The sequence below is a fragment of the Fusarium verticillioides genome, chromosome 8 (genome assembly GCF_000149555.1).
Source record: "Fusarium verticillioides 7600 chromosome 8, whole genome shotgun sequence".
Classification (NCBI taxonomy): Eukaryota; Fungi; Ascomycota; class Sordariomycetes; order Hypocreales; family Nectriaceae; genus Fusarium; species Fusarium verticillioides.
This window is the reverse complement of record NC_031682.1, coordinates 1,326,500-1,340,254: the sequence shown is the minus strand read 5'-3', so window position 1 is coordinate 1,340,254 and position 13,755 is coordinate 1,326,500. Positions and strand designations below refer to the sequence as shown.

The 13,755-nt window shown below is 50.1% G+C and overlaps 4 protein-coding genes across 12 annotated transcripts; 2 read left to right on the top strand and 2 right to left on the bottom strand.

Moving 5' to 3' along the window:
- Nucleotides 1–628: 628 nt before the first annotated feature.
- On the top strand, nucleotides 629–2,228 carry FVEG_07318 (cystathionine beta-lyase; the record flags this gene model as incomplete). Its single annotated transcript, XM_018895915.1, has 2 exons — nucleotides 629–2,085; nucleotides 2,133–2,228. The coding sequence occupies exons 1-2, from the start codon at nucleotides 793–795 to the stop codon at nucleotides 2,226–2,228; spliced, it is 1,389 nt and encodes a 462-aa protein (XP_018753280.1). The 5' UTR covers nucleotides 629–792.
- A 1,392-nt stretch (nucleotides 2,229–3,620) lies between these two features.
- FVEG_07319 (hypothetical protein) lies at nucleotides 3,621–5,858 on the bottom strand. The gene is made up of 2 exons (XM_018895916.1): nucleotides 5,598–5,858; nucleotides 3,621–5,540 (listed from the first exon to the last, which is right to left on the bottom strand). Exons 1-2 carry the CDS (start codon nucleotides 5,646–5,648, stop codon nucleotides 4,164–4,166), a joined length of 1,428 nt encoding a protein of 475 aa, XP_018753281.1. The 5' UTR covers nucleotides 5,649–5,858; the 3' UTR covers nucleotides 3,621–4,163.
- Nucleotides 5,859–5,946: 88 nt separating this feature from the next.
- On the top strand, nucleotides 5,947–8,796 carry FVEG_07320 (hypothetical protein). 9 transcript variants are annotated; one of them, XM_018895920.1, is made up of 6 exons: nucleotides 6,039–6,352; nucleotides 6,420–6,588; nucleotides 6,649–7,282; nucleotides 7,574–7,667; nucleotides 7,720–7,853; nucleotides 7,909–8,718. In XM_018895920.1, exons 2-6 carry the CDS (start codon nucleotides 6,499–6,501, stop codon nucleotides 8,388–8,390), a joined length of 1,434 nt encoding a protein of 477 aa, XP_018753285.1. In that variant the 5' UTR covers nucleotides 6,039–6,352; nucleotides 6,420–6,498; the 3' UTR covers nucleotides 8,391–8,718. The 9 variants fall into 9 exon arrangements, with proteins under 9 accessions (XP_018753284.1, XP_018753282.1, XP_018753289.1 ...); XM_018895919.1 differs by having other exon boundaries at nucleotides 5,947–6,588; nucleotides 7,909–8,796; XM_018895918.1 differs by having other exon boundaries at nucleotides 6,649–7,667.
- FVEG_07321 (hypothetical protein) lies at nucleotides 8,529–13,353 on the bottom strand. The gene is made up of 2 exons (XM_018895926.1): nucleotides 12,058–13,353; nucleotides 8,529–11,993 (listed from the first exon to the last, which is right to left on the bottom strand). The coding sequence occupies exons 1-2, from the start codon at nucleotides 12,580–12,582 to the stop codon at nucleotides 9,147–9,149; spliced, it is 3,372 nt and encodes a 1,123-aa protein (XP_018753291.1). The 5' UTR covers nucleotides 12,583–13,353; the 3' UTR covers nucleotides 8,529–9,146.
- Between the last annotated feature and the right edge of the window lie 402 nt (nucleotides 13,354–13,755).

Sequence of the window (13,755 nt, the reverse complement as noted above, 5' to 3'; positions counted from 1 at the left end):
ACCAGTCATTGCCCAATCAGCAACATCACGATGTTTGCTTCAGGCTTACCATCGACTATACCGTACCAATCGCACTGTCCCTGTTTCCCCCACAAACTGAAAATATCCGCCAAGTGCTCAAGTCGGGCCCCGGTTCCGTTCTCCCGAGTTCCCGTACAGTGCATTTCACTAAGGTAACCAGGGACGCACAGCACGCAATGGGCCATGATAGTGTCTGATCACGTCATTTGGGATACCCCACTATGGGTTTCTGGGGATTCGATAGCAATATACCTTGTCCTGAGTACCGGCAGCCGGCATTCAGCAGGTATCTCAGCATCAATCGCTCCTCCGTTAATCGGTCGGATGACCCAGAAGAATAGCGGTGGGCGGGACCCAAACCGTCACAGTGGGATGCGAGCAGAACTATAGGGCCCTTGGGTCACTGAAAGATGGTGCGAAATCCTCTGTAATTGGCGCCGCAGACGCCCTTGTACAGAGCAAGGCACTCCCATTGCGTAGTTCATCCAGTCCAAACAATGAGTTTGAGTTTGTAGACCATCTTCACCAGACCGCCGACAGCGGGAATGACTCCCCGACTCCCGAGCGACCCTTCTCGTCCAAGCTCTGACTCGGCAAGCCTTCACCTCTCCCCTCTGGACACTCTCCAATTCCTCTCTTTCCTCCATCATTCTTCAATTGTATTTGAGTTTCGCTTTTGTCGCATAAACTCCGTTGCGATTTCTCTCTAGCGCCCGCCCCTCCTCCGACCTAGGTACCTAGAACCATTCTCCCCGCCATTCATCACATTCTATGTACAACTCGACTTCGACACATACGCTGCGACTAAATTTATCGAGAATGTCTGCCCCTTCGCCCACTGACTCTGGCAAGTCAGCCAATCCTCTGAAGCGAATTGACAACGAGGGACATGATCTCCCTCCATCTCCCGCTCCGTCAAGCCCTCGCAATGGTCGCAAACGCTATGCCCTTGCCACAGAACTTGTATACACAGATAGCAAGGACCAATATGGCGCCTCCAGCGTTCCCATCTACCAGTCTGCCACTTTCAAGCAGACATCAGCCAGCGGTGGCCAGCAAGAATATGACTACACGCGCTCTGGAAACCCCACCAGAACGCACCTCGAGCGACACCTTGCAAAGATTATGAACGCTCAGCGAGCACTGGCTATCAGCTCCGGAATGGGTGCTCTCGATGTCATTACTCGCCTACTCCGACCCGGCGATGAGGTTATCACTGGCGATGATCTCTATGGTGGCAGCCACCGTCTGCTGACTTACCTCGCTGCCAACCAAGGCATCATTGTTCACCATGTCGACACAACAACCGTTGATAGCGTGCGGGCACGCCTCTCGGAGAAGACCGCCATGGTTTTGTTAGAGACCCCCACCAATCCTCTGATTAAGGTGGTGGATATTCCATCTATCGCTCGCTTGGCACATGAAGTCAACCCCAAGGCGCTCGTTGTCGTTGATAATACCATGCTTTCTCCCATGCTGTTCAACCCTCTAGATGTGGGTTGCGACATTGTGTATGAGTCTGGAACCAAGTACCTGTCTGGTCACCACGACATCATGGCTGGTGTTATTGCCATGAACGACACTCACATCGGAGACAAGCTCTTCTTTGTTATTAACTCCACGGGCTGCGGTCTATCGCCAAATGACTCTTTCCTGCTCATGCGAGGTGTTAAGACCTTGGCGATTCGAATGGAGAAACAGCAAGCCAACGCTCAAGCCATTGCAGAGTTTCTCGAGTCCCGTGGCTTCCGTGTTCGATACCCTGGACTTAAATCCCACCCTCAATACGATCTGCATTGGTCTATGGCTCGCGGTGCTGGCGCGGTGCTCTCGTTCGAGACCGGTGATCCGGCGGTTTCTGAGCGTATTGTTGAGGCCGCCCGTCTCTGGGCCATCAGCGTCAGTTTTGGCTGTGTCAACAGTTTGATCAGCATGCCCTGCCAGATGAGCCATGCCAGCATCGACGCCAAGACTCGAGCGGAACGACAAATGCCTGAAGATATCATCAGACTGTGCGTTGGTATCGAAGACCCGAATGACCTGATTGAGGATCTTTCTCGCGCTGTAAGTAGCGATCATTGTGATATTGGGCAAAGCTAACATCTATATAGCTGGTTCAGGCTGGGGCTGTCACTGTCACTTTGGATGGTTTCCACGCTGCTGGCGCAGCCAAGGAGCTTGGAGAAACCCCCCTCGTCATTCAATGAGCTACGAAAGCATCGCGGAAGAAGGTCCACGACAGAATAGGCCGGGCCAATGCAATTGAGTCTCAAGGAACATTTTGATTTTTGCAAGCGAAGTCGATGGTCTGTTGATTAACATTTCTCTACCGGACTTGCCACGGTTCTCGGCCATTGACGGAGTGGTGGTAAGGAGAAGTTCACCGCCGTATACCGCCTCATCGGCATTCATATCAATAAAAAGGAAAGGAAAAGACAGGGCCTGTATTGTCATCTCGAGCTGGCGTTGGCAGGGATGAATAATGGAGTTAAGATTTATTTGCTTTGGGAACCTGCAATAGGTTTGAGACAGATCGAGAAATACGAAAGATTCAAGATCCAAACATACCCGTCTGCTGTATCAGAATCTCGTTGATGCTTAAGCGTTCTCGACTTGTCTCGTTGATCCAGGACGCGAACATATGACCACATCTTTTGTCTTTCTTCCCACGCTTTGGATGAATGTCCTGGGTCGATATGACTGTACCATCTCTTTTAAGCGTGCTGGTAATCATTGTCAGTACAAGTCTTGGAGAGTGAAGAAAAGACCCGACCTTGTCGCTTCTCTCCCACTTATCTCGACTTTATGTTGCATCGAGTTCCTCCTATTGCTGTTGCTGTTGGTGAGTTTTGGGTTTGGCCAAGGGTGTTGCTACTTCAGGAGTCAAAGACACTGTCGTTCATTCCCGAGTATACACTTGGGCGTCTATTATACCGACAAGCGATATCCCTAAGGGCTGCTCAGGCTGAGCTTCGATCTCAGCTACTTACAGCACGTCCTTGCCACCAGCCTCTCAGTTCATCACCGTCATCATGATAGTCTCGGCAATGATCTCTCATCAAGCCGCCCGCATCTGGTTGGCGAAGCTACGCGAGATTTTCGACCTGAAGATCGCGCTCATGCTGCTTGGGGTATGACGGCGCATCCTCAGGAGAAGGATATTCCATCACATCTCATATTCGACGCCCAGCACGCACCTCGTCACGGGCCTGGTCACGTTGGTGTAACGAGATGTGCCCCGGGGAAATCAGACCAAAGCCGTATAGATATAGGGGTGGTACAGGCGGCGGCGGTCGCACGGAGTACTTGCCGGTCAGAGTCGGGAGTTGATAGCCCTTGGAGTGATTTCTGGGAGTTGATGAGAAAAGAGTGAAGAGTGAAGAGATATCAAAACATTTTTAATCACACCAACCGGGAGTTAAATGGCTGTTGCTGAACTGGCAATGCAACACCAAACATCATTTTCCGGCAGCACAATATACATATCCTTAAAACAAAAGTTGAGAACTCCCCATCATATTCTTAATCTCACGATAGCCTCATCGAAGCACTATGAGGTACGCCACATAATATAGTATTGCCCTGAGACTATCCCATGGGGCCTACTCTGGTGGAGCACAACAGCAACATCGCCTCGATAGCCATACAGGTCAAGTTTCAGGTTTTCTTTATCGGTGATCTAGACTCACCCACGTGCCAGGGCACGCTTGATCCTGCTCGTCGAACTCTCCCGCCCCTTGTCCAGTGTTACACGACTGTGGAGATGGATGTAATCAGATGAAGTAATGGTCCTTTTGATATCTAATCTCCGTAGCTCACTCTTGATTCGAGGTAAGTCCTGTTTACCTGTCTACTATGTCTCATTTCATCTGTCACTTGAAGGCTGGTCCCCGAGACATGCATTGAGATGTCGGGGTTTGTTCCTACGTGGCTCACCGGTGAAGGAATACGCGCATTTTGGCCATTAGCTGAGTAGGCACCAGGCGGAGTATTACGCTCCAAAACATGCTCACGCCTCATATTGGACCTTGTGTACAATGATTCTTTATTCATATAAGAAACAACACAACTTAAAACACAGTCTGCCAAGCTAAATGTATACAAGCGCTCGCCTTAAAACTCCGCCAAATGCATACCACAGCTCAAGAAAAGTCAAAACGGTCGGGAAGGACAACAGGCGCCACCAAAGTCCATGTATACATGCCGTAGCAAACCCAAGCACTGACAATCTTGACCCAGCTCGCAGCGTAAGTACGGCCAACGGTCGCAAAGTCACCATCCTTGGTGGATTCGTCAAAGTTCATTGTGAGAAGAGTAGCCACCCAGGCAGTGGCCAAGAAGAAGATGATGTGGAACACCGAGTAACTGTACTGGGTCCTGTTTCGCTCGTCATCTCCTGCAGGGGCGTCCCCAGCTTCACTTTCGTCATCTGACAGCAGGGCGTCAGCTGGGAGGCTGCCTTCTTCGACAGCTCGGCGCAAAGCCTCGGCTCGCATTTCCCGCCGAGCGCTTGGCTGTTGGGTCACAAGTCCGTGCTCATCGTCGTCGGGCAACTGTATTCCATTCGAGTTGCCAAGTCCAAGACTCTGGGTTGCGGCTCGTGTGGTAGTATAAGCAATGGTGAGTAGAGTGACAATTGCACCAATAACAATAGAGGTTGCTCGTGTTCCCTGTCCCTGAATAAGAGGGTTGCACTCGTTGTTCGGCTCCATTGACACAGCTGACATAGTCAAGTATGTACAGTAGACGGCAACCATAGCAGCTTGAGCAAGTCCCGCCTTAGGATTGAACTCCTGAACAGTAGGGTTGACGGAAATGACCGATATTCCGAGCCATAAAATCAGGTTGATGGTGATTACGGCCTGGTTCATAGAGCATGAACCACGAGCAAAGAATATGTACTGCACAATAGTCATGGCAAGCGAACCGATATACATGCCCAAAGTAGAGCCAATCAGAACAAATCGCCAAACTCTTGAGTCAGTATCCTCGATCTGAGCCAAGCAATACTCGGCCCAGTTGTGAGCCAGGTCAACAAGCAAGATGAGCCCGAGTAAAAGGAACAGCATGGCTGCGGCAAAAGCAATGTAATTGCCCCAGAACAAGAAGAAACTGTCCGGAATCAAAAAGGAGAGGACAACAAAGGCGAGCCATGCAATGACCTTGGGGCCCCAGTAGCCGTTCTGAATAGCAGCACGGGGATTTTTTGAAGTTGCGACACCAAAGAGTAAGCCAGCAAGGATGAGATGGAAGAGACCAAGCGCAAAATTAATCCGATGAACCGCGAACCAGCCATGGCATTCACCAGTCGGACAATTAATCGTAACGTAGTCGAGGGTAAGCTTCTGGAGCTTCTTGATAGCCCAAGGCGTGAGCATTATCCATGCGATGATCGAATTAATGAGGAGCAGGAGCGCGTAGGCGATACGGGTTGCGATACTATTGCCGCATTTGCCGCAGGCGCTGCAGACCATAGAACAGGTCGCAGCGCCGCAACAGCTGGCAGCAAATGAAGCAATCTGATGAGATTATTAGCGATCACAGGAGAGGAGGATTGGAAAAGATGGGCAACATACGGTACCAATGCTGGGCACCGCCAGAAGCGGCAAAGACAAGAGGGCACCCATTGCGACGGCGCGCGACGAGGTTGTTGGCGGCTAGTTGAAGTCGCGGTTGGTGGATTCTTGGTATACAAAGGTTTCGTGAGAGATAAATCAAAGCATAGAGACCAGAATCGGTGTTGTGAATCACCTTTTGGAACAGTGCCTGATCTGTCTAGGGAGCCTGTAGACGATGATGGAGATGGCAGGGTGCATGAAGCTATGTACAATCAAGTGTGTCCACGTGAGATTACGTCGTCAGGCAAAGCCGAAGAACGGAGTGGGTACTCGAAGTATGTGGCTTGATAATCATAATCGAAATGTGGCTGTGCTCTCCCCGGCATCCGGCCCTGGCAGTATCATGTATAATTAGGTACTCACAAGGGCTAGGTAGTCTCGGGATCTCCTCCGCGTTCAGTTGTACATACAGTACATTGTTCGTCCGTGACTCCCTGTTATCATTGATCAATCAATCAACCTCCCTCCACTCCCGTCCCGACTACGTGAGCGAGCCACGAGATGCTCCATAGTATTCGTCTCCCCTAACTAATTCATTTGTTCCTGACCTTATCAATATCCGAAACATTCCTTCCTGCCTTATCCTTCCTTACCTACCTTACTCACTCACCTACATTAGCCACGTGTGCTACGTTTGGTCCTCTTCTTACATCAGGAGTTTCCTATCTCTCTCTTTCTGTCCTCCCATTATCATCCAGCATCCAGCAAATTAGGTCAGCATCATCCTCGCTGGCCAAATGTTAACTTTGAATTCATAGAAGCGCGTCCCCTCATCTTCAGACTATCTACCTTAGATCATCCTCAGTCACTAGACGACTATCATTTAATTGGCCTTGTTTATTTTGTTTTTGTCGTCAGGATGCATCAAGACCAGCAACAAAGCCTTTTTCAGGCCCGCATTATAGCCAGCGTTGCAGCTACCATCTTGTCCCTAGCTTGTGGTACCAATGTCGGTCTCCTTCTAGCAGCTGTATCATTCTTGAGTGAGGTATCTAACGGCAACTCATAGTATGTCTACTCAGCTTGGGCTCCGCAATTCGCGGAGCGACTCAAGTTGTCGTCTACAGAGAGTAACCTGATCGGCCTGGCTGGCAACCTGGGAATGTACACCTTGGGAATGCCCATCGGTATATTCGTTGACCATCGTGGTCCTCGGCCTGCTGTTCTTGGTGGAGCTATATTCATGCTCTTTGGCTACTTTCCGCTACATCAAGCCTACCATCGTGGATCCGGATCAGTCATGTTGATGTGTCTCTTCTCTTATATGACCGGCTTAGGTGGTTGTATGGCATTCGCTGCTGCTGTCAAGACGTCTGCTCTCAATTGGCCCAACCATCGGGGAACCGCCACAGCCTTTCCTCTGGCCGCCTTTGGTCTAAGCGCCTTCTTTTTCTCCTTCATTGGCGCAGTATTCTTCCCCGGTGACCCCAGTGCTTTCCTTGAGCTTCTTGCTTGGGGCACGTTTGGCCTTACTTTTGGAAGCTTCTTCTTCCTCAAGGTTCATCACGAGCAAGCTGAGTACGAGGCTGTACCTGCTTCGGACGAAACCCCAAGTCTTCCATCTACCGACTCCCAACAACTCCGACCAGGCTCCTCCGACGAACCAAAGCCCTACCGCTCGTCCCGGGCGGAGGACGAACCCGGTATGTTGACTAATTCCAGTAGTAATAGCACCCACACCAGCACCAGCACAAACACCAACACAATTACGAGCTCTCACGCACCCGCTGTAGCAGCCTCATCAACCGCCCCCGCCGACGCCCCAGATCCGACGGGCTCTCCTGGAATATCATTTGCGCCTGAATTTGGCCTTGTGGTCGCCCCCGAGAACCCCGAAGACCTCGAGGTTGGCGAGACGTCCCCCCTGATATCTCGATCCGGACAGCCCCCTCTTAGAAATTGCGATATTAATAGCGGTGGATCTCATCATGTAGACATCCGGGGTCTTGCTCTCGTGCGCAGTGTCAGTTTTTGGCACCTTTTTGTCATCATGGCTATTTTGGCTGGTGTTGGTCTCATGACCATCAAGTATGATTAGCTCCCATCGCTTTTCAGATTGCTCAGCTGACCATGTCTCAAGCAACATCGGCAACGACGCCAAGGCTCTTTGGAAACACTATGACAAAAATGTCACTGACGAATTTCTCGTTCATCGGCAACAAATGCATGTATCGACTCTCTCTATTTGCAGTTTCTTGGGTAGACTATTGAGCGGTGAGTCGCATGTTAACCCTCGGCTTCGTTCCCCAGTTCTAACCATAAGCTTTAGGCGTGGGTTCGGACTTTTTGGTGAACAAGCTTCACGCCAGCAGACTCTGGTGTCTTGTCGTCGCTTGCGCAGTCTTCATCTTCGCTCAAGTGTGCGCATTGAACATTGAGAAACCGCAACTCCTTGGGCTGGTCTCGGGCCCATCAGGACTTGCCTATGGCTTCCTATTCGGTGTGTCTCCTTCTCTTGTCGCCGAAATGTTTGGTGTTCGGGGATTAAGCCAGAACTGGGGCTTCTTGACCATGGCTCCCGTTATTTCGTCCAACATTTTTAATATTTTTTATGGCAAAATCTATGATCAGCATAGTGTCGTTGGACCAGACGGTGAGCGTTTCTGCTCAGTTGGACTCGAATGCTATCGCTCCGCTTACTGGGTCACCCTCATCTCCTGCTGCGCGGGAACGGGCATCACTCTTTGGGCGATCCGTCACCGACATAACAAATATCTAAGAGCAATGGACAAGGGTGACGAAGAGGATTAGGAGTGCTGGATTGTGGCATATGCTGAAGTTTATGTCTTTTGCCTCATCCCGGTGGCATTGCACTATATTGTATTTGGAGCTTCAACGGCGTTTATGACGGATTACTCCCCTGAACTTGGGATTACAGTTGGGACGGTATACGAGAAGATAGACTAGCGTTTCAATTTCACAATTAGGCCATAGCTTGAACATTATCATGGAGAAAGTCTCATTGGAGATTATATGCAAATCAAGTTTTGCTGTTTCATGATTGATGATGCCTCGTTCACATATCCAAGGTCTTATTTCACAATCATCAACACGAGGCTCGACATTAGAATTATTCCACCATCCTACCATTTCTAAGAATGGCAGCGTTCAAACAATGACCAAAACCAAAATGGGCAAAGGTGACTAACATCCTGCAAATGAAACCAGGCTCTTCCAACTTTCCCTTTATTGTGCCATCTACCCATAAAACGCCGAAAAAATGCTCATATCGTGGCCTGGCGCCGAGAGGGCGTACAACGCTGTCTATCCGCAGATGCTCAGCAGGCGTTGATTCCAGAACCATGCAAAATAAATAGGTATTACCGGGCAAGCCCGCGCTGCAAACCAACCAGGAAGAATAGTAATTCGTGAGAACAGAAAACAAAGTAGGTAGTGTGTGGTTCACCAAATGGTTGTTGCCTTGTGCAATGCTACGTGATGATACGCACAAAAGCGTCGCAACAGGAGACATTATGATTCACGGGATGATTATGGTCATCGAGTCCTTCATAAAGAAGCTTTAGACTTTTTGTGTTCCTCCGTTGGGCTGCTCTCAAAAATCGCACCGAGTCCGCTTAGGGAGAAGGGGTCCTTAGTAGAATGCAACACTACCAGCCAAGTAGCAATGATGTTCACCAAATAGTGAAGCATATAAGCGTGAGAGATCCCGTACATGGCGGCGTAGAGCGCAGTCGCGAAAAGAAGCAGGCTCGTTACATAACCAAAAAGTCTACCAACTTGGGGCACCATCTTGCCTGTTGTCAGATTCTCCACGAGAAGGATGAAAGGCATTATTGAAAGAACATTGTGGTGTGAAGAAAATGGCGTCAGCCAATGAACAGCCAAGTTGCGAATCCATACTGCCAGGATGGGGAGATTGATCGGGAGAATCCACAGCATTAGAAGCAGGACAGAGTGTGCATAGTGGTAGTAATTCGAGTTTGCATCTGAAGGGGCATTTTCGTTGATACGAAGAGCTCGTATCACTGTGAAAAGCTGCACCAGGCACGCCACAAGGTAGGCAAATTGGTAGGGAATGAATGTCCAGACGAGGAACAGAAGAATGGCTGTAGTGATCATACGCCTCTTGGGGGTTGACGGGACGAATGCAGGTGTTCTTGCTACTCCATCATCTTCAGCTCTGCTTGAAGGGGGGAGTAGGGTTAGAGTCCAATAAAGGAAGCCAAGGATGTGCGTGAAGGCTTTGGTCATGTAGTGAACCATGGCACAAACACCAATGCAAACGACACCAATCAGGGGAACAAGAAACCAGAAGAAGGGATCGTCTGTCCCAATAAGAATGTCGTGGCGATGAAAGTCAGTGGATAAGGGCGCAGCAGGCGCTCGGTACCACCACCATCTGCCGAACCAGGTAGCTGGAACTCCCTCCATTGACATCGACAAGAGCGTCAGAGATATGAGCAGTAGCGGTATCGACTGACGGAGACACAAATCCAGACTCTGTGAGAATGAGATGAAAACCCCTGAGCTGTCGTAAACGCGGAACTGCTTGCGCAAAACGAGAGCAACCGTTAACATAGGGAAAGCGGCAAAGACGGTCCGGTACCTCATGTAGAGCTTGCCGAGGCTACCCCAGAGATCAGGCTTGATTTGAAGGTGAATATTTGAGCCGCATGAAGGATCTGTCCAAACTTGAAACGTAACCCCCTTTTCAGCCCCAGATCCCAGCGAGGGGGGAAGATAGGGAGCCACACCATGCAAACTCACATCGACAGACTGAGCGTTGACAAAATACTTGGACTCGTATGGCTGGTCAAGATATTGTCGGACCAAGGGGCTGAAGAGGGCTTTTTCGGCTTGGCAATGGGGACTTGTGATTTCCAGCTTGTAGGCAAGAAGAGCTGACTGCAACGAGGCGATATTGACCTCTGTAGTCAGAGGCCGGTTTGCAGGCAGGTCCAAACTGGTTCCAGATAAAAGTAGTTTCGCTAGACTGGCGTCTTCTTTCTTCGAAAACGCAGACTGATCGCTGAACTCTGCAATCAGGAAACTGCGAGTGCTTGAAACAGACTTCTCTATAATAGCCACAAATTGGTGATCGGGTATCTGGTCGAGATCATATTGAAGGTACGAGAAAGGGACAATTTCTCGCTCTCGGTCGAGGTAGAACGGATATCTAGACGAGGCTGTGGATGCAGGCAGCAGAATCCGGTCTGATGCAGCGTTCTTACAAGCAAGCCTGGTCGAGCCGCTACCATCGGTCGAGAGATCAATTTGGAATGGATATAGCGATGTGGCTTGCCCAGATTGGAAGGGGAACACGCTGCAGAACAAGACTTCCAACTTGCCATTTTCACCAGCTTCGTCTAAAGCAGCATCCGTAAGAACAGTGAATCGTTTGACCTCGGGGGATCCCTGCGGTGGGATGGGAAGCAGATGAGCTCGAGGCTTCGGCTGCTGGCCGATTTGGCTAAGGACGAGCCGCTGTCCTGCTGGAAGAATCGAGTTTGAGTCGTCGCTCAATGTCAGAAGAGTGGTGGCTTCTTTGAGTGGCAAGTCCTTTTCCATAGTTGGTTCCATTCCCGTCAAGAATCGCTTCTTGAAAGTCTTCACTCGATCGGCCCGCGGCTTGGTTTGCGATCCTCGATGAACATCGACGATATCATAGAGAGTCTTGGTGATGACTTTCCGAAACTGGTCACACCAAAGAATAGCCTGGTGGTCCATACTTGTCCAGACAGTCGGTATACCGGTTGTAAAGACAGTGAAACCATGTGTCGGAGGGACCAGAGACTCGAGACTTGCATAATCTGACGGAACCACCGTGTCTAACCCACCACCAGCGATCGAAACCAGGGTAACATGCCACAGAGGGTTGTTGTTTGCCCATTTTTGCGAATAAGCCTGACGCCAATAATCGTTGATCTCATCGTAAATTTGAACTATTTGCCCGTCAAAAGTGACAGGGGGGCGAGCATGCGGCGCCGACATTGTGATAATCGTGTTGATCGAATTCGTTTGGTAATTAGACTGAACAAGCATAGCTCTCGCGACCACTCCGCCCATAGAGTGCCCCAAAACGATAACTGATGTCGGATCAGGGAGGTGGCCCTCTCGAGTTGCGCGTTGGGGGTCAGAGTAAAGCGACAGTATGTAGCGAACAGCTTCATTGAGGTATTCGGCTTGGTCGAGTAGCGTCTGGCCATGAAATGCTGTGATATCCTCGTTGAAATCCACGGTAAAGAAATCTAAACTCCGGATGCCGGCATCGAGAGCGCCATGATCGTGCTGAAGGTTATTGTGAAAGTAATTTGCAGCTTCGGCAGCGATTGGACGGACCTGCTTATAGCTGCCTGCGTTTCCGGGGATGAACAATACAGGGATGCCTAGAAGCTATCAACGTGCGAGGTTAGTTACCATACGAACGAGATGGTGGGCGAAAAACGCTTCGACTTACCTTGTCCGGTGGCTCTATGCCTTGTTCTCGATACAGATACAACGAATACTTGGTTGCAAAGCGTGTATGTTCTGTATCAAACTCTGTGAAGCGCACATATGATGGGCGCATGTATGACATCCGGCAACCCTTTGGATCGAGTTGGCTGGTCACAAGAGACCTTAGGATACTGATAAGAATGACGATACCCAATGCAGAAGTGAGCAAGACAACGATGGAGAACCGCGGACGAGGTATGCGTCGATTCGGCGACGGAGACTGCGTCGGTGTCCTAGCGAGAGCCATGTCGGGGGTGGATGGTGCTGCAAGAGAGGTGGGCTTTAAGGTGGTGGTTTGGCGAGGCTCTTCGCGAAGCTGGCCGTTTCTGCCATTGCGATCGTTGGAGGGGTTCCAATTGAGACCGCTCGGTCTTCGAGCCCGTGCCGGTGATGTGCGCGTTTTTGAAAAAGGATCCGGGTCGGGAATATCGGAGTCGAGGGAGGATTCGTCACCGTCGTCGGCCGACTCGGAGGAGCGCCTCTTCATGGAGAAGGCGCGTAAAGACTCGCCGCGAGCCTTAATCGAGGGGAGGCAGAAATGAATATAGAGGGAGAGATGTTTACTGCCCAAGTGTCGAGGAGGGCCGCGGCGATCTTTAGGTTAATTGGGGACGACTTCGGTAAAACGAGGCCAGGCCAAGGCTGAGGTCAAGGTTGAGGTCGAGGTCGAGGTTGGAGGTGGAAGCTAAGACTAAAGATTAAGGACGGACGAGCCAACGACGCTTACAATATTCGCTTGGCTAGGACGGACAGGTTCGGTAGGTAGAGCACCACGAGAGAAACCCAGCAGGGGTCTTATTTTAGTGAGGGTCGGTGAAGGCGCGATTGGAGATTTCGTAACAGCAGAAGACCCGTTTGCGACAAGATGCAACCGGGGGTTGTGATGGTTTGACCACTTTCTAGACTCTCCAACATGGATCCAGTGCGAGTTAGCGACCGAACGAATATTCGTCCAAGCTTTTGCAACGACGGAATATGTATAATTAAATAAAAACCGCGAGAACGACAGTGGCTGCAGCTAATTTTTGAGTTATGAGCGAACGAACAAATTGAGCGAAAGCAAGATGAATCCTCACAATAAGTTAAAAAGATAAGTAGGTAGGTAAGCGAGTATGTACAGAGTACTAAGTAACTACCTTATGCCACATGCCGATTCCCCAGTCCCTTCAGGTTCTGAACCCAATGAATGTGGGTGGGAAATTGGATGGATTGGATGTGTCGATGGCTTCTCCCACTCATTAGCCGAGTCGGAGCCACTAGAACCTTGTGTGTCCCCTTTTTCTTTCCTTCCATGGGGGGCTGGCTTTTACTTGTAAGCGCCACACATTTGGAGAACTGTGCCATTAGTGGGAGAAACCCCAACAAGAAGCCTATGGATGGAAATTGACAGGGAATTGGTCATCAATCACCTCGTCGTCGTCCTGTCACTCACTGCCTCGTGGCAGGGATTTTCTGCAGGTATTTAATTACAGGCTCGTCAAACATTTTCTGAAGTATCATTTGTGAAGCCAAGCTAGTGTATCTGCGGATACGGCTGCTTCGCGATTAAAATTATCATGTTCACAGCCGGTTACTACCAAGTCTGCTGGGCAAAAACCATTATATCTCGACCAGCCTTCCGATTAATGCTCATGAATGGACGCGGATAGCGTCACAGACG